At 34.0% G+C, this 19,890-nt stretch overlaps 1 protein-coding gene across 1 annotated transcript in view; it reads right to left on the bottom strand.

Moving 5' to 3' along the window:
• DMD (dystrophin) overlaps positions 1 to 19,890 on the bottom strand; it is a 2,292,995-nt gene that overhangs the window by 1,350,461 nt on the left and 922,644 nt on the right. The window contains 2 exon segments of the mRNA XM_026451980.1: positions 10,645 to 10,794; positions 13,608 to 13,742. Coding sequence (XP_026307765.1) covers positions 10,645 to 10,794; positions 13,608 to 13,742 — 285 coding nt within the window.

Here is a 19,890-nt window from a genome sequence, read left to right as displayed (position 1 = left end):
ATTCTACTCTCTGAGTTTGTTGATGATTGGAATTATCTATTCCTAGAAACTGTGTTCAAATTCGAATGTAAAACAATCTCAGTCTAATGTAGTCTTTGTAAGAAGACATTTAACTTGTGATTAAATTTCTGTCTCCTCAGGCTTTCTACATCCTCTTTCATCATTTTTGTAGCAATAGTCTCCTAGAAATTCATCCATTTCACCTACGTTTCTAAATGTATTTGCATAGTTTCTAGTATTTTCTACATTTTAAAAGTATGTTATAACTGTAGTTGTAACATTTTCATCCTTAAAACTGTATATTTTTTTACTTCCTTCTCAGTTGATCTGTCTAATTAAAACATAAATATGGGCATTTAAATTTTATTGATTCCATGTTGTTTTTATTTATTTCTGCTCTTCAATTCTTCTCTTTCCATTTACTTTCTCTGCATTTATTATACTTTCCCCTGTTTTCTTGAGATGGGCAGTTAGCTCATTAGTTTTCAGTCCTTCTCTCTCTTTTATAAAAATTAACAGGAGCCAATTAGTTTTAATTTTAATCTGTATTATCACTCAGTTCTATGAATTTTAACTATCCATTTTGACCTCATCTTTGACCCATGAATTATTTACTTTAGTCAAGTTTTTACTATTGATTCTAACTTGTTACAAATTTAAGAGCATGTGAAATGTATTGACATTTCTATGTACTTGAGACAAAATTTATACTCTGATTTGGGGTTCTCTATACAGTCTTTAGATCCAACTTATCAACTGTTAATCATCACTGTCTTCACTAACTTTTGTCTGGTGTCTTGAAAGAAAGAGGCATTATGAAATTTCCCACCATGCTGATGTAGTTGTGTATTTCTTCTTGTTATTCTGTGAACTTTTGCTTTATGTATTTTAAAGTTATTTTCCCAGGTATGTACAAGATTTTTTTTGTTTGTTTTGACACAGTCTCATTCAGTCACCCAGGCTGGAGTGCAGAGTGCAGTCTCAGCTCACTGCAACCCCTGCCTCCCAAATTCAAGCAATTCTCCTGTCTCAGCCTCCCAAGTAGCTGGGACTACAGGCATGCACCACCACGCCTTGTTAATTTTTGTATTTTTAGTAGAGATGGAGTTTCACCATGCTGCCCAGGTTGGTCTCGAACTCCTGACCTCAGGTGAGCCACCCACCTCAGCCTCTCAAAGTGCTGGGATTAGAGGCATGAGCCACCATGCCTGGCCAGGTATGTATAAGTTTTAGAACTGTTATATTTTGCTCCATTTTTTTGCCTAATAATGATATTGACCATAATGTCTATTTTGCTGGAAATAAATTAGGTGTCTAAGCTTTTTATTGATTAATCCTTTCTTAAAAACAATATATTTTGAATTTTGATGCTTTATTCTGAACATTTCTACAGTAAATGTATTGAGCAAATAGTTTTAGGACTACAGATGTATTTTTTTTTCCTCTCTCTCTCTCTCTCTCTCTCTCTCTGTCTGTCTCTCTGTCTCTCTCTCTCGATGGAGTTTTGCTCTTCTACCCAGGCTGGAGCGAAATGGCGCAATCTCAGCTCACTGCAACTTCCACTCCCCGGGTTCAAATGATTCTCCTGTCTCAGCCTCCCAAGTAGCTGGGATTACAGGTACCTGCCACCATACCTAGATAGTTTTTTGTTTGTTTGTTTTTATTTTTAGCAGATACCGGGTATCACCTTGCTGGCCAGGCTGGTCTGCCTGCCTCGGCCTCCCAAAGTGCTGGGATTAAGGCATGATCCACCGCGCCCGGCCGCTGATGTACTTTTCTACCATCTATTTTCTTCTATTTTTTTCTATTTCTATTTTCTACCATCTTATCTTTTATTTTATGCTCATCTCATATTTTTCCGATTTGTTTTCCTTCTTTCTTGCTTTACTGCATATTGATTGAAAACTGCTCCTTTGATCATTCTTTTATTGCTTGCAAGCTGGATGCTCCATTAGTGGTTATCCCTGACAATTTATTACAGCATAATAAAGTCGAGATTTAGACACTATCTCTACCCTCTTTCTAAATAAAAGGGCTTGTGACTGTACTTCCCCTCCATATTGTTTTTAATCTAGTATTTTAGATCAAAATTATTGTAAATGCAAATTAGATATTCTTATATATTTTATGCAATGAATGCCTTTTGTATTTAAAAGCTTAACTATTTTTTCATCATACTTGTATCTAAAACCTTTACAACTTATTTTTCTACTACTTCTAATTCTTAAGACTTATTTTAGTTGTTTTTGTAGTAAGGGTCTCTTGGGGTAAAATCTCACTTTCACTCTGATAATGTCCAATTTCCTCTTACTCTGAAGAACTAATTTTGTTGAGTTCAGAATTCTAGGTTGACAGTAATTTTTTCAATATCTTGAAAATATTTTCCATTGCTTTATTCTTACTCATTGTTGTAGATAAGAAGTCTAATGTCAGTCTAAATTTCATTCCTTTGTAGGTTATCCATTTCACCTCTGGCTGCTAATATAAATTTGTCTTTGGATTTCTGCACTTTCACTGTGATATGCCTGATGATTGGATTTGTATTTATTTATTTATTTTTTGCCTGTTACATAATGTGCTGTTTAAATAGTTTATGTCACTGGCTCTCAAAAATTTTCCTTTAATATCCTTCATATCCTTACTCCATCTCCATTTTTTAAAAAAAAATTCTTATGACATACAAGAAAGCTGTATATAATTAACATATACAACTTGCTGAGAATTGAGATAAATATCAAACAATAAAAACATTACCTCAGTCTATGACATAAACCTATTCATCATCTCCAAAACTTTCCTCCTGTTCTAGTATTATTATTATTATTATTATTATTATTATTATTATTATTCTGTAACAGAACACTTAACATAAGGTCTATTCTCTTAGCAAATTTTAAGTAGAGTATTGTTAATTACAGGCAATATGCTTTACAGTAGATCTCTGGGAATTATCTATATTATATAACCTAAACATTGTACCCTTTTACAAATACCTCTCCATTTTTTCCCTTCCCTCAGCCCCTGGCAGGAAGCATTCCCCATTCTGCTTCCATTAGTTTGACTGTATTAGATACATAATATAAGTGGTATCGTGTACTATTTATCTTTCTATGTCTGGCTTACTTCATGTAGCATAATGTCCTCCAGCTTTATCCATATTGTTACAGCAAACAGCAGGATTTGCTTCTTTTTAAAGGGCTGAGTAATATTTCATTTTATGTATATACCACATTTTCTTTTTCCTTTCATCTGTCAATGGACATTTAGGTTGTCTCCATATCTTTGCTATTGTAAATAGTGCTGCCATAAACAATAGAGTACAGATAATCTCTTTGACATTCTGATTTAATTTCCTTTGGATATATCCCTAGAAGTGGAATTGCTGGATCATATGGTAATTCTATTTTTAAGTTTTTTTTTTTTTTTTTTTTTTTTTTTTTTTAGGAATTTCCATACTGTTTCCCATAGTGTCAGCACAAATTAACATTCCTGCCATCAGGGTACAAGGGGCCCTTTTCTCCACATCCTTGCAAAACTTGCCATCTCTCAATTTTCTTTTTAAATAGTTTCCATTCTAACAGGCGTGAAGACATACATCATTGTGGTTTTGATTTACATAGCCCTGATGATTAATGATTTTGAGCACCTTTTTCATATATATGTGGGCCATATGTATGTCTTCACTGGAGAAATGTCTATTGAGATTAACTACCCACTTTTAAATTGGATTATCTGATTTTTTACACTGAGTAATAACAATCTCCATTTTCTTTATTCTCCTCTTTGAAAACTCCCATTGAGATAAGTTATATGTTCATATTCTATTCCCCACCCCTGTATCTAGTACCTTCTTGCTCACATCTTCCATCTCCTTAGTTTTTGGTAACACAGTCTGTACATTATCTTTTAGTTTTCTCTTAATTCATTTCTTTCAACTAATATGTGTATATATATGTGTATATATATATAATATATTCATTTTCTAATTTTTAATTTTAGTTGTTTAATTTTGATTTCTTTATTCCAATTTTACAATGTTTTGTTTTTTAAAAACTTCAATAACATTTATTTCTATAATATTTTACCTATTTATTTTATACTATACATCTTGCAACTCTAATATCTGAAATTCTAGAAGTAAACTCACCCTTTGTTGTATGAGCTGACTGTGCTTCATGACGGCTTTTCGTGTGTGTGTGTGTGTGTGTGTGTATGTGTTTATGTTGAGCTCAAATTTCCGAGTTTAATCTGTGAGGACGCTGAGGGCACTTTTCGTGGTAAAGAACTTGCATTTCCTTCTAACTAATATTAGGACGCTCCTAACCTGGTGCTACTTTGACTTAATCCCTTGTTTGGATATTTCTTTACCCTTTGTGATAATACACAATCAAGAGTTCCTCACCTTACAAGAATAGGCCTACACACATTTTCAGGTGACATTATCATAATTATTCTTCCTATTACTTTTCACTCACAGTGAGAAGAGAGATGCCTTTTTATGTTTGTTCTCTCTGCAGATAGAAGTCTCTCTGCCCATTATTTTACTGAGAGAACCCCAGTTTTATGTGGAATCTGTGTTTAGCTTCCCCATTTTCTTGAGCCAGAGGATATTTCCCTTCCACCAAACGACTTAATTCACCTAAAATTGGGGTTCCCAGTATTAGTTTTTAACTCCAGGGCAATACAAATGTCAGTGGTCATAGTCATATTACGGTATGACTTCAGTTTCATCTGATGTTTTTCCTGGCCTTTAAAAGTTTACTTATACTTCCTTGAAAGCAAAATAAAATATATCTACTAGACATTTTCCAGCATCCTGGTGCTTTGCAGAGGGCATTATAGAAGACTTAGTTGTCCTAGCCCTTGAGAACAGAAGTCAGCCCTATCACAACATGTGTGAAGTAAGCTAATCAAATCTATTTCATAAAACACATGTGGGATTTAAGTTTGATGTTGCTTCTAACTGCTTAGCAAAAGGACTGACATAAAACTGTGCTCAACAAGTAGTGGCTATTTCTCTTATTATAGACAGATATTTTCTAAAAATAAGCATATTGACAAATTAATAAGGCATAATATGTCACTTATTTTCCTAGATTACTTTATAGTCTTCCTTCAAGGAATATTCCTCCATTCTGGCATATCTATGCTAAGGCAGATGTGACACTGAGGGAAAAATTCAAAGTCATAATTACCAGGAAAAATTAATAGGTCTCTCTAGCAGTCTATCATAAACATTACTATTTCAGTAGAATTAACCAATTTCGATTATTTTCTCTTTTAGTATATTTGCTATTTCATGTCAGGCAAAACAACTTACAGTCATCTTTGAAAGTGACTGAAATGGGGGCATTAATAATCCATGAAACAGGTGAAATAATCACTCATCAAGAGAAGTGGTAAAGGCTTTGGACTTCTACATGTGTGACTTTAATATTTAAGACTCTAAATTTTATTTTAATTAGTCAGCCCTAATATTTCTAAGGTCATGTTTTAAGTTTTCCTTAAAAATTGGGAAGCTAGTTAATTGCCATATTCACTTATTAGCAGAGAGTTTTTATATTTAATGCATGAAAGGGGTCACAGAGATTGGAAGTAGTATAGCCAAATGGTCATGTGCCTAGGCTTCAAGTATAAAGAGATGGGTCTAAATGCTCAATCGGTTCTTCCTAGGGCCTTTACTATCCTTTCCATTTCTATAGAATGGGAATATAAAAAACCCTGTATCGGCCAGGTGCGGGGGCTCACACCTGTAATCTCAGCACTTTGGGAGGCCAAGGCGGGTGGATCACCTGAGGGCAGGTGTTCGAGGCCAGCCTGGCCAACATGGTAAAATTCCATCTCTACTAAAAATACAAAAATTAGCCCAGCATAGTGGCATGTGCCTGTAATCCCAGCTACTTGGGAGCCTGAGGCAGGATAATCGCTTGAACCTGGGAGGTGGAGATTGCAGTGAGCTGAGATTGCACCCTTGTACTCCAGCCTGGGAGACAAGGCAAGACTCCATCTCAAAAAAAGAAAAAACAAAAACAAACAAACACCACCCTCTATCATAAGGCTATTGTGCGAACTAAATGAGAAAATACATATCTGACATTAAAACGGTACCTGGACCTCTGTAACCAAATACTATTACCAATATTATTATTCATTTTGTTGCATTACTAAAACATCTTTGGCTGCTTGGTTATCCTGTTAGAGAATAAAGCTATTATAATAGTTGTAAAAATTATATGATTCGGTATGTCTTTTGGAGATGTTGCCTGGTTTGCTAACCATCTTTCTAATCATTACTCTGAGTAGAAAATATACTGCCATATGATTATCAAGAATGAAAGATGCCTTTTGAAGTGATGGAAATAATTTATTACTTATTTGAATGCAAACTCACACTCTGAAATTAGGAATGGGATCTAGTGAATCTCTTTTTAAATATTCATAGGCAATAAAAGTCTGGCTGTTTGATTGATTTAACAGGCAATTGAATGTTACCTTAGTTCTGCATAATTGCAGCTATAAGAAACATTAGGTAGGAAATATAAAAACCTCGCAAACCTCTGACATAGGCACTTAATTAATTTTTAAAAATGGGTTAAGGTTCGTCTTCGAATTAAAGGGCACTTTGTTTATTAATAGAAAAACTGGCTGAAGCAGGAGAATCGCTTGAACCCAGGAGGCAGAAGTTGCAGTGAGCCAAGATCGTGCCATTGCACTCCAGCCTGGGCTTCAGAGAGAGACTCTGTCTCAAAAATAAATAAATAAAAATAGAAAATAAAAATAAAATAAAAACTGTTCTTCTTTAACCAACCGAAAATCAAGAAAATCATGGCCTAAAACAAATTCAGAATTCTTGATTATAACACATTAATGTACAAGATTTTTAAAAATTGATTTAAAAACTCAGTTACTTTAATCATTTTGTTTCTTCAGCCCCTCAGATAATTTATCCCAAGGCTCATTCTACTGCATCAAAACACCAGTCTTTCTAACTAGATAGTGGAAATATCCAAAGGATTGATTTAGCTAACAAAATATTAGCTGTGTCTTTATTACCTAAGTAGTGTGGAATTGATCAAAGTGCTGAGCAAAGCCCGAGAAACACAAAAGTCCTATTATTACATATTGTTTTAATTTAACATTGTATCTTTAAGGTCATATCAGTTTATTACATGCTGATACTACAGAATTTGAGAAGGATATCATGTTTAACACAATGTGGTTTTCATGAAAGTGGTAAAGACGACATATGCTTTATTTTCATTGTCAAACAACTCCAAATTACTGGCCAAATATGTAATATAAACACAGCTAGGACGATAATAGTTTCAAGTTTATTTATTTTAGATTTATTGTTATTTTAACACTCTGCTTAATTGATCATTGAGGTTGAAGTGGAGAGGTTCTGATTTTAAGGCTTAGAGGGTGATAAAAATCCTTTTTATCTATCTTAGCATTTTACTTAACTAGTGGAGGCATGTGCATTTCATTGTATTTCATATTGTACCATCTGCATTTATTTACCTATCACTGCCCTCAGAGGGATATATACACACACACACACACATTTATTTATTTATAGATATATTCATATATGTAATATTATGTATATATTTATACCCAAACACACACACACACACCACACACACACACACACTTTTTTGAGGGCTGATACCCTAGCATATGATCTAGTAAAGATAAAATAATTTATTAAATGTATTGAATAATTTATTGAATATATACTATGTTCCTGGAACCATAGTAAGTACTTTAAGTGCAGTATTTTATATTTTGTTTACAAAAAAAAAAAAACCCCCATGAAACAGGATGAGGAAATGGAAGTTTAAAAATGTTACTCAAGATCACATAGCCAGTGAATTACAGAGGGATTTGCCAGTTATCAATTTTTTGCCTTTCAACATAATCCTGGTTTTGATATGGGAACATTTTTCCCCTTGTCAGCTGGCATGCTATTAAGTTCTATCAGTAAAGGGTGCTGGAGTGACAATGGGAGAGGTAGACGTTTGTCTGTTCCAGTGTGCTTTCAATTCTTTTTCAATCCTGTGCCTCTAGGTTGGCCTATGGAATGCCCAGTAAGGCTCACCTCACCCCCCTGCTTTACCCAAAAGACTTCCAGCAACACGATGGGTCTTGTTTGACAAGTTCTATGGGTACCCAATAAGCACGTTGAGGATAGGTGGCAAATCCATACGCAGCTTCCTGGAGCCCCAACTCCTTTCCTCAAGTTTAGCAGCATCCACTACAGGTAGTTTCCCAACATGTCCAGTGAATACACCAGCCAGCGTTCTAGCAAATTCAATGGTTCCCCACCATAGGCTACTTCTCTGTGAATTCTGTCAGCATTCCACTCTAATATTCTCTTCACACTAGCTTCAGCCCACTGGCTATAGACTTGTTCTGGATTGGGTCAATGAAGGAAACTTCTCTGTCATCCCATGGGAGGCAGATATACCCTTTCTAAAGAAGTCTGAATCCAGCCTTGGGTTAAGCTCCTATCTTTCCATATTAGTTCCTTTTTTGGGTACTATTCCTCAGGCTTAGGATATTCTTTAGAGATCTCTTTTATTCTCTATTAAAAATTAATTTCCAGTAAGTAGTTAATACTTATTTGTGTTAAACTTTCTCTGTTTAAGTGACCGTGTGGTTTCTGTGCCCTGTCTGGACCCTGACTAATACAAGGGGTTACTCTAGCCCAAGTTTCAAGTATTTTCTTATTCAAATTTTTATGCTTTAACAACTCAGTTGAAAATAAGAGAATAGGTGTTGAACCAAGGTATGCTGCGGAACTGAATTATGTTTTATTTGGGGGAAATGTCAGGTTTTATACCAACAACCTTTGAAATAGAAGGTTATAAGTAGTTTTGTGTTAATAAAGGATTGTAAGATAATTACATTAATAGAGTTAATACCAAGGTAAAATTAGAGACGAAGCTATTCCTAAGGACAGAACAGATGAGCACTGAAAAATGTCAAACATTAAAGTTGGATCTCGGCCAGGTGTGGTCATTCACAGCTGTAGTCCCACCACTTTGGGAGGCCAAGGCAAGTGGATAGCTTGAACCCAGGAGTTCAAGACCAGCCTGGACAACATGGCAAAACCACATGTCACCAAACATAAATAAAAAAAAAAAAAATAGCCGGGAGTGGAAGCATGCACCTGTAGTCCCAGCTACTCAGGAGGCTGAGGTGGGAAGATCACCTGAGCCCAGGGAGGTTGAGGTTACAGTGAGCCATGATCATGCCACTGCACTCCACTCTGAGTGACAGAGCAAGACCCTGTCTCAAAAAAAAAAAAAAAAAAAAAAAAAAAAAAAAAAAAAAAAAAAAAAAGAGTCTTTTCACAGCTAAGCCAAGGTCAGTTTTACAACAACTTTTAATTTTTTGCTTGAACTGCTCTCTCCTACCTGACACTAATATTCAAATAGAAACAAAATCACATTCTAATTCCATATCAAAACCCACATTGAAATGATCTTCAATTTACTTGCCACATAGCCATATCTATTTGACTCAGATCCAGCAATAGTGCAACAATGATGAAGATATCAAGAGATTGTTTGGATTTCCCCTTTTCCAATCCCCAATTCCTTATGTTGATTTGGATAAAATATGGATATGCCACCCACCAAATATAGTGGCAGGATTCCAAACTGGAGGCCGCTGCCTGTACATTTGCAGATATCTGCCCCACCCTCACCTACTTCTCTTCAGAATTGGAGAGGAGGCTTTCCCACTCAAGATGTTCCCCTTCAATCTGTACGCATGTCAAAAGGTCCCCGACATTGACTATTCAATGTATCATTAAATAGTCGATGGTTTCTGGCATACTCCCCTAGTTACTACCCTCCTTATTCTTTTTCTCTTCATACCTTATATTATTTGTTTTTATGTCTTGAACATTCTAGGAAATCAATAACTTTTCCTGAACTGATCAATGTTTATAAGTTATGAAGGATAGGAAATTTTTATTATCAAACCATAGAACCATATCTCACCTGTAGTAAGCTGTACTCAGTAAGTGAATATAAAACTAAACATTATTATAAAATAGGTTTTCTTCTTAACAAATAATTCACCCTTAGGAGAGAGTATGCAAAACACTGACTAGGAGAAATTTGTTATTTTGTTTTAGTATTGATTTGAAAAATCACACCATGTGTGATGTATGAAAATTTATCTAGAAGAAATTTAGTGTTATTTGTGAAGAATAAATAATACAGGGTACTAACAGAATTGCATGTAATATTAGCAGATTACATGTGACACAACAAATGTGCGTGGAGTGGAGGGAGAGGGATAAAATGAGAGAGCAAGTGAGAAAGGATACCCACACATACTGGATTATCTCAAACAGGATAAAGAAGTCTGCGGTCAGAGTATGTAGACCCAAAAAGGTTACTATTCTTGGTATGTCTCGGTTGCCTTTTAAAAATCCTAACTTATAATGTTTTTGTGAAATCACATGATATAATACACATGTAAAGAATTTACCCAGTGTCTGGCCTTGGACTGTCTCTGAAACCTGCAAGCTAATATTCAACGTATTGCTCATTTTATCTGAGAGGCCTGTATCTGCTATATATTAATACAAACTAGATTAAGGAGATTTTTCACTTATCTTCATACCTCTTCATGTAGTTCCCTCCAACGAGAATTAAATGTCTCAAGTTCCTCATTGATCAGCTCATCCATGACTCCACCATCTGTTAGGGTCTGTGCCAATATGCGAATCTGATTTGGGTTATCCTCTGAATGTTGCATCAAATTTTCAAGTGACTGAAACACATTTGCAATAATTACTATTTCTCTTTTCTTCCTAAATACACTGAATTATCACACAATGTTCAGTATCTTCTGATTTACATATAATTAAGTCATAATCAATTTAAAACAAATTTTAATTAGGATTAAAAACACCAAGGAGCATTTTTGCTTCAAAAAATAGGATGCCATTCATACAGGAATCTTCATGGGATTATGACAGTGTTGTGGACCGAGAACTTAAAACTTGATTCACAACCACCTTTTCCCTTGATGTCCCCTAACTCTAAAACCTGAAGAGGTAAAACACTGAATTTCTCAACTTCTCTGATAGCTAATGGTGTCCAAGTGACACAATTTTGAAAAGGAGTACTATCTCAAGAAGAATCCTTTTGCCCTTCCTACTTTTTTGCACATGCATGGCCTGGAGGTGTAACAATTATCTTTGCATGGCAGGCTATGACTCTGAGTATGAGGTCCTTCATGCTCAGGAAGAGAGAGCAGAAAGAGAGTGCCTACTCGCCTCATAATACGGCTGAACCATCCTCATCCCTGGGTAACTTCCCTTCACTATTCTTTTTGTGGTGAGAAAAGATCATTTTGTGAGCTTAAGCCGTTGTCTGATTTTCTGTTATGTATATCCCAATAATACCCATCTCCTATACTGCTGAAAATTGACAAAGTTGCCTGGCTAGATAATATGATGAAAGTGAATCTCAGTGTCAAATGTAGGCATGCTGGAAAACAAAGGATTCAATTTCATCTTACTGGACCTCAAACATATCTGTAGAATAAGCGATGGGCATATGTTCTAACACATTTATTAAATATTCTGTTTTCCTTGTTTTAAAGAAATGAAAATGTTCCAATACATATTTGTAAATTTTCCTGTTTATGCATTTTTCTTGAATTTTGAGCAACCTCAATATATTTTCCTATTAAGTTTCAAGAAAATAAAAATATAGAGACTTCCTAAATACATTTATATTTAAAACATCACATAACCTGTAAAATACTTAAAAAGCCATCAAATTTTTGAGTAGAACAATGAAATTGTTAATAATTTTCCTTATAATTTGTATTCCTTATTATTTTTAACAAATCTTAATTTTGTAAATATTTGTTTGCAAAATGGATGTAAATAATTTTAATGGATACTTTATTTTATAAGACGTAACGAAGTATATACCTTGATAAATTATTTTAAAGGTGGATGAAAAGCCACAAAGCAAAATTAAGGGATCAGTTATAAATATCTTGAGTTGTAAGAAAACCTAGAAGTCGTGCAGTTTTTCTATCCTTGATACGTGGTGATCTAGCCCTTTTCACTCAAAATGTCCTCCTGGATGAGCATCAGCAACACTACCAAAGAATCAATTTTACGTATGTGTTTATTTATTTTTTCACTGTGGAATCTCATTTATTGGCTCCATTATCTGAATTAGGAACAATCAGAAATTATGGCCACAAGATAGGAATAAAAGATAAGAGCACTTGCAATCCTCCTCCTCCCTGCTTATCTGTGTTGTGGGCATTGTGAGGGCCTTGCCTAAAATAGTAAATAGTAATGGTAAGGTTTTTTTTTTTCCCCATCTTTTCCAAATACTCTTCATTATGGCTTCAAATTTTCTCTCTTTCCTTAACATTCCTTTTTGAACATGCCCTAGTTTTTCAGTGCATCACTTAAACTGTGATATCAAGAATTCAGCATGGTGCTCCATGTACAATTTGACAATTTCATAGGACAACAGCATCATCATATCTTCTGTTCTGGCCACTGTCCTTTTATTAATGTGCTGTAAGTTTACTGCATCTTTTCTAGAACATGTAACATATTGTTGATTCACAAGAAATGTTTGGTCAATTAACTTCTCTGAATACGACAAATTTATAGTCATGGTTAGTCAAACAGGGCCAAAATTAAAGCTCACTGAAGATCTCATTTGTTGTACTTTAATACCTTTGCAGGTTTTATAATTTTCTTTTGAAAATTAGGAATTTGAATAAAATGATCCACAGGTATCTGCTCTGATGTCCTAGGATTACAATTCTATTCTGTCTAAAGAAATATTTTACATTTTCTTCACATCTTGAATAACTTATGCTCCTTATTTTATAGATTTACACAGGGGCTATACTACTTATAGCTTTATGTACATATACTACACACTCTAAAACAACATATTCACTACATATAGGTAAGTCAAAAGTACACTAAAATGCATAGAGCTTGAATGACTAAATGTCAGAAGTAAGTCAAAGTTTATAAATGCAAACTCATTTAAAATTTAATTATTAAAAGTCTCCAAAGTAAAACTTAAAAGTGTACTTACATTTCATGAATATTTTAAAGATATATTTCCAATATTAAAGCATATCCATTTAATAACTCAAAACATTCTGTAAGGTATAAATTTGTGATTTTAAGTAAGTATAAAATATGTTCCAATTCAATACCTGCAGCTTTTAAACTGGAAATAATGTTTCATATTATCATCCTGAGTAGCCCTAAGGCAGTGATATTGTTTATTCACACTGTCTTTGCAGGTTTGTGGTAGATTAAATTAGGTAAAGTATCTATGTAGAACTTAGTGATATAATAAAGGCAAATTTCCTCTGTAAGAGGTTATTTAAACCCTTTGCAAAATCTTGTGACCTAGAAGGTTCTTAGGGGGAACAAAGGCTTTCTCCAAAGTGCCAATGCTGAGTGATAACACAGTAATTATACTCTCTTGGGTTGTTTTCTTTGGATTTGTCTTTTATTTGCTACTTGACCTCGTTTAATAACACATATAAATTATCATCATTTGGTTTAATTTACAACTTACATGTAGCACCTCAGAGATTTCCTCAGCTCCGCCAGGAATGTTTTCAGTGGTTTTCAGTTTAAGTTCAACTTCATTTAGCCACTTGTTGGCTTTCTCCAAGTATGACAATAACTCATGCCAACATGCCCAAACTTCCTGAGAAAGAAATATGTATCACAGATTAAATATTATGGTAGAAAAGTAAATGTGAAACTTTGCCATTTCATTTTTAAAACTTCTGAAAACATAACACTTTATATTTTTCACCTTTACTTTGTAGCAGATAATTTAAAATGCAGCTAGTCATTTTCATCATCTAATACCGCTATAATTAAAAGTCATTAAGAAAACATTTCATTACACGAATAATGGACGAATTCAAAATACAGTAATTTACTTTTTAAAACAAAAATATGCACCAACATTGCAGTCTGGGAAATACAAAAATAAAAGCATATGTAAAAGCACATATGTAAATCTAACTCCCTCACACATCACTGTTACCACTATTCTGTGACCTCCTCTGAAATTTAACATATATAATTTGATAGTTAAAATTTAAATGAGTTTAACTAGCACTCTTTTCACTAAACACTATATCATACAATTTTCTCTATTACTAAGAAGACATATTTTTAATGAAAATCTAAGACTTCATTAAAGTGGCTCTATCTTAGTTTAGCAATATACATTTATTAGATAGACTACTTTTAGTTTAGTTTGCTATTACAAATTTATGGTAAACATCATCAGGAATATGGACTATTTTTCCACTTTTTTATTGTTTCCTTGAGGTATATTATCAGAAATATTAGTACTAATTCAAAGGCTTGATTATTTTAAATGGCCATTGATTTGTATTATGAAACTGATTTATATACGGAAGTACTCATAAAAAAGCAGAACTTGAAAATTTCTACAAGAAAATATAGAAGAAAACATCTCTGACTTTGGCATAGAGAAGGGTATCTTAAGTAAGACATCTTGTAAAAAAACTGACCATAAGAGAAAAGAGATGAATATATTTGACTACATTAAAATTAGAACCTTCTATTCATCAAAGGACACCATCAAGTAATTGAAAAACAGCCTCAAACTCGAAGAAAACAATTGCAACATTTGTAACACATAAGAATATGAAAAATAATGCCAGTAAGTCAAAAAAAGATGAATAACCCAATCTATAATGAAAAGAAGACCTGAACCAAAATCTTAAAGAGAAATACGTATATACAATAAACACGAAGATATGTTCAACCTCATCAGTAATCAAGAACACGTAGGCCAGGATTACAATGAGATACCACGTTGATTGACACAAATGAGAAGTTTGACAATTCCATGTGTGAGAGAAGATATACATCAACAAAAATTTGTATTTATTGTTGGTGGATGTGTGTACTGGAATGACCATTTCGGAAAACAATTTGTTATTCTAAGTAAGGTGAACATTCACATACCCATCAAGACAACAACTCCACTTTTTGATATACATATCCTCAGAGAAAGTGTTTAACCTGGATAACAAGACTGTTACAACAATGATCATTTCAGCACTTTTTCTAGTAATCAAAAAAATAAAGGAAATAAAGTCCTCTGCAAGGAGAATGAAAAAATACACCGTTATCTTTTAACAGGGAATACAGACATGACCATGAAAAACTTCATCAAAAAGAACCATAAGAATGAATCTCAGACACAAATATGTTGGGTGAAAAGACCAAGTCCTAAAAAAAAAAAAAAACTATATTAAGTTTACCATTACTGTAATACTGAAATTAAGCACAATTGTTTTTTCATTCATATGTGTGTGGATTTTTTTAAACAAAGAAATAACAAAGGGAGCTGTCTACATGGTGGTTGTGTCTATTGGGGAAAAGACAGAGTGACGCAAGAGAGGGTAAAAATACAAAAATGGTCATATTCTGTTAGCTTTGTAATTGTAACTACTGGACGAACCTATTAAGTACAGTAAGTACAATGGAGCAACCATCAACACTTACTACCATTTGCCCCCACCTCACTGCCTACCACCAAAACTAAAGGCTTGAAAGGAAGATTTATTTTAGGAAGATCTAAACAATTAATCAAATTTCCCCAAGTTCTCTTTGTTCATAGCCCTCAAAACGACACAGAGCATTAGATCTCTATCTGATGAAAAGTATCAGTCTCACCCGCCTGGCAAACATACCAATCTTTTATACTTGCTTCGCATCTTACGTACAGTTTATTGCAAAAAGTGAAATTAAGTATTTCTCTTTAAAAGGTGATAGAAATCTTAAATCTGGGTCATTTCCAGCTCCTGCTGGACTACAGGCTGTCTTCATTCTGGGCAAAGATCCCAGTGGGAAAATATAAATATCTTCTTAAATACCTGAGGGTACCTTAGAGCTTTGAAGACAAGGAGATGTGATTGGTAATGTGTCTTATTAACTTTGGTGCAGATTGAGGTAATGAACTACCTTGCTGATTTAACCGTCAGAATGGATGGCCTCTTCTGTCCTCAATGCATCTGAAGGACACAGCTGGAGAGGCTGAATGTACCAGCTTTACAGGTCACCTTTGCAAAATAAAATATAGTCTTGAAGCCCGAATTGGAGCTAAAAGCCACTTAGAATAACTGCTAAGCTTAACAGTTTGGAACTTCAAATTACTTTGAAATCACAGGATTCAAAGTGGTTTTGAAGGAAAGTACAAATAAAAAAGTAAAGTTCTGTTCAAAATAGTAGATGGAGCTGATGAGGTAACCCCCCAATGTATCCTATTTCAGTTATATCAAAATGCATGTTAAAAATATAAAGGAAACATTTTTAATTCATAGCTGATCTGTAACACATGTATATAAAACCTCAGGTGTCAGAAAAAGAAAAAGAGGGAAATGAAAGTAGAGAGTAGAAAACCAAGCTTAAAAAATACTGGCATATCAGAACAGGGTATATGCCATCAAAACTAGGGCATTTAACACTAACTCGAGATGGGAAATGAGGCATGCCAGGGAGATTGGAAAGAATGAAGCAGTGTGCCACCCATCCTGTAAAGAAGCAGTAGAACATGCCTAGCCATTGGAATATCGTGATTTAGCAAGGAAGCCATTTTGGGGGAATTTTTGGCTGAAAAATAAAGATCCACCCATAACAAATAGAAACTTAACCTTGTATCACACATGAGGGCAGAGCATAAATTCTCTACAATCCTGGTGGCAACACTACAAAAACTCAATAGCCCAGAGCAAAAAAAAAAAAAAAAATGTTCCAGTAAAGGCAATTCCTACTATAGATGAGCTTGCAAACAAACAAACAAACAAAAAAACACTTACAAGCCACATGGGGAAATTCACTTCCATTAGAGGGAGTCATTAGTTGTAACAAATGGTAGAATCCATACCTTATGACATAAAGATAGCAGAACAATTTTAGAGAATTGTACAATAAATATGCTTAGAGTCATGGTGTATGTTTCCCATAGAGTTTATTTGCTTGAGATTGGCAACTGGAATTCACATCTAAGAAATAAAAGGGCTTGGTTGCCTATATTTCATTTTGGGAGACCATCTCTTTCTTGTTTGCACAAGCCCTAGTTTAAACAGAGAGGGCTGCTGGGGAGGACATTTGAGGTAAGTGAGGGAAGACAGTTTGAATAGTTAGGCAATTCTTCTTTCTCAGCCTTTTATGGGGATAGATAGGGTAAACTCATCTGAATCCTTTTATTTACAGGATCTAAAACAAAACCACTCATCTACTGGATGGAAGGGGTGGTTGGTACGCATTTCCTGTTAAGCTGTTGGTATGGCCAAGAAGGAATCAAAAACAACTCTTTCAGATTTCTCATTCCTGAAAGGTATGGAATATGGGTACTTCCAGTGCCCACAGGCTCTGAGTTGACATATGGTAGGTAAATTAGACTTCAGGGCATCACTAAAGCATGGGTAAAAAAAGATATAATATTCAAGAGCATTTTGTTTAAAGCAGTTGACAAGCGTCACCTTGAAATTCTTGTTAAACACTACGAGGTACTATAAATGCCTAAGAGATCTTTTTTGGGGGGATCAAAGCTCATATGAGTAAGGCCCATCTGGATCCTCAACAGAACAAATCAAGCCTATAGAGAATGATCCAGGTCAGTGGTGATAACATACAGAAAAGGGACCACAGACTAGGCATTACAGATGGGTGTGGGTTTTAACAAAAGGGAACAGCAATTGTGGGCAAACAAAATAAGGACATTCACATGAAGAGAATATTTTTCCCTCTTCATCTTCCCTTATATCAACAGTAGACCCGTATCCAGAAACTAGGTTGCAGGAGGACCCTGTGAGGCTATTTACTCTCATTCCTGCCTCTGTATAAATTGCTGAAGCAACAGATTAATCTAAACTTGTGATATATTTGAATATGTTATGATACTTAAATTAAAATTAAATTTTAATAACTAAAAGTGAATAAAAAGTAATGAGATCAGAGAGGAATATTGTTTAAGAAGCCAACTACCAGGCAGTAAGTGAAATTTGACAGAGTTGGGTGTAGTTATTGAAAAAATAATACTGTTTCATGTTTATTACTCATTAAGTTGAAACATTTCAAACAGATAGTATCTGTTTAAGTTGTTTAAAGGAATACACAGAATTAACTACACAAAAGAAGAAAGCCATAACAAAGAACATATGTGTGAAACAACTCAATAAAATAGTGACAAATGGAAAATATGTTTTTTGAAAAAATATAAACACACGTACATAAATATAGATAGATAAATATATATACAGATAAAGATGAGAATATTTCTCTATTGAAGGATAAATTATGCCATAGGCAGCTGAAGAGAGAATTTGAGAGTTCGAAGACAGATTTTAGAAAACTATCCAAAACTGAGCAGATAGAGATAAGAATATAGATAATATTAAAGGGAAACCAGTAACTGGAATATAGGAAGGGGGTACTCTTAATAGCTATAAGAAAGTTTTCCCTCAGGAAGGAATGAAGAGATTGGGAAAAAGAAAATCTTCACAAAGATAATGCAGAATCACTAAAGAAATAATGTATCTGTTCTAGTTAACACACCAAGTGACAAAGTATAAATGAAAGCAAATTTACACATAGACAAAGTTGAGTGAAACTGTAGAAGACAAAATAGGGTGAAACTGCAGAGCATATACAACAAAGAGAAAATTTAAAGGTAACAGAGAAAATGATAAAGAAATAATAACTTGACAGATTTCTTAAAGGGAAAATACTTCAGAAGAAAAATAGTATTTTCAGTGTTGTTTAACAAAACTGTCCTCACATAATTATCTGCTCAACTACATCATTATCCAATACTCTGGGCAAAATAAAGGCATTTTCAATATGTAAAATCTGAACACATTTGCTACTCACACTCAAGGAAAGAGCAAGAAAGAAACTGAACACAGAAGCAAAGGGAAGAACAAAAGGCAAAACTGGTCACAAAAATTGGGAAAATAGCATCGGTAAATCTAAATAAATATTATATGAAATAGTTAAAACAATATCAGCAGCAACAGCAATTATATGGATTAATTTGGGGGAAATAAGGTGAAAATGAAATACCAGGCAACAATAATGTGGAAAATGGAAGAGGTAGGTTCAAAGTTAAACTATGCCAATGTTTCCACCATATTATTGTGAGAGAGGTATAGAGAAATATTTATAAGATAAAATAAAGTACATATTCCAAACCAGTGGAAAAGGAATAAAATGGAACTAAATAATTTGATAACTTCAATACGAATAGGGAATGTTAGAAATGTCATTATAGATGAGAAGGAAATGGAAAAATAATCCAATAATTGATCTTGAAAATTTTGTTATTAATATAAAAACTTTAAAAAAATCCCTTTGGAAAATGTACTCCAATATAAATTTCTAATGAATCACAGAGTATCATTTAAATGAACACATGAATAATAGGGAACAATGATGCTTATTTAAGGACATTAAGAACATAAGAAAGTAATAGTAGGTGTTTTATTTAAATATTGACAGAAAGCATTTCCTGGGTACAAAAAATCCCTCCCTATTGTAACATGTTAGTGAATTAATTGAGGCTTTCTTGAGACATGTACAGTGCCATCACACCCCTTCCTTTCCCGTTCTTTGTTATATTTTATATAGCACTCACATAACACTAATACATGAGATACGTCTTTATATACTTAGAAACTATAATATTTCCTGACATATAGAAGCCACTTTTCAAGAGTCTGAGGAGTGAATTGAATTTAAAAGAAAAGAAGAAGGATAAGTAAAGAAGAGCTTAGAACTGATAATGGAGAAACTCAGATCACACT

This window comes from Piliocolobus tephrosceles, chromosome 12 (genome assembly GCF_002776525.5).
Source record: "Piliocolobus tephrosceles isolate RC106 chromosome 12, ASM277652v3, whole genome shotgun sequence".
Lineage (NCBI taxonomy): Eukaryota > Metazoa > Chordata > Mammalia > Primates > Cercopithecidae > Piliocolobus > Piliocolobus tephrosceles.
The sequence above is the reverse complement of the archived record's forward strand: the minus strand, read 5'-3'. Positions and strand labels throughout refer to the sequence as shown.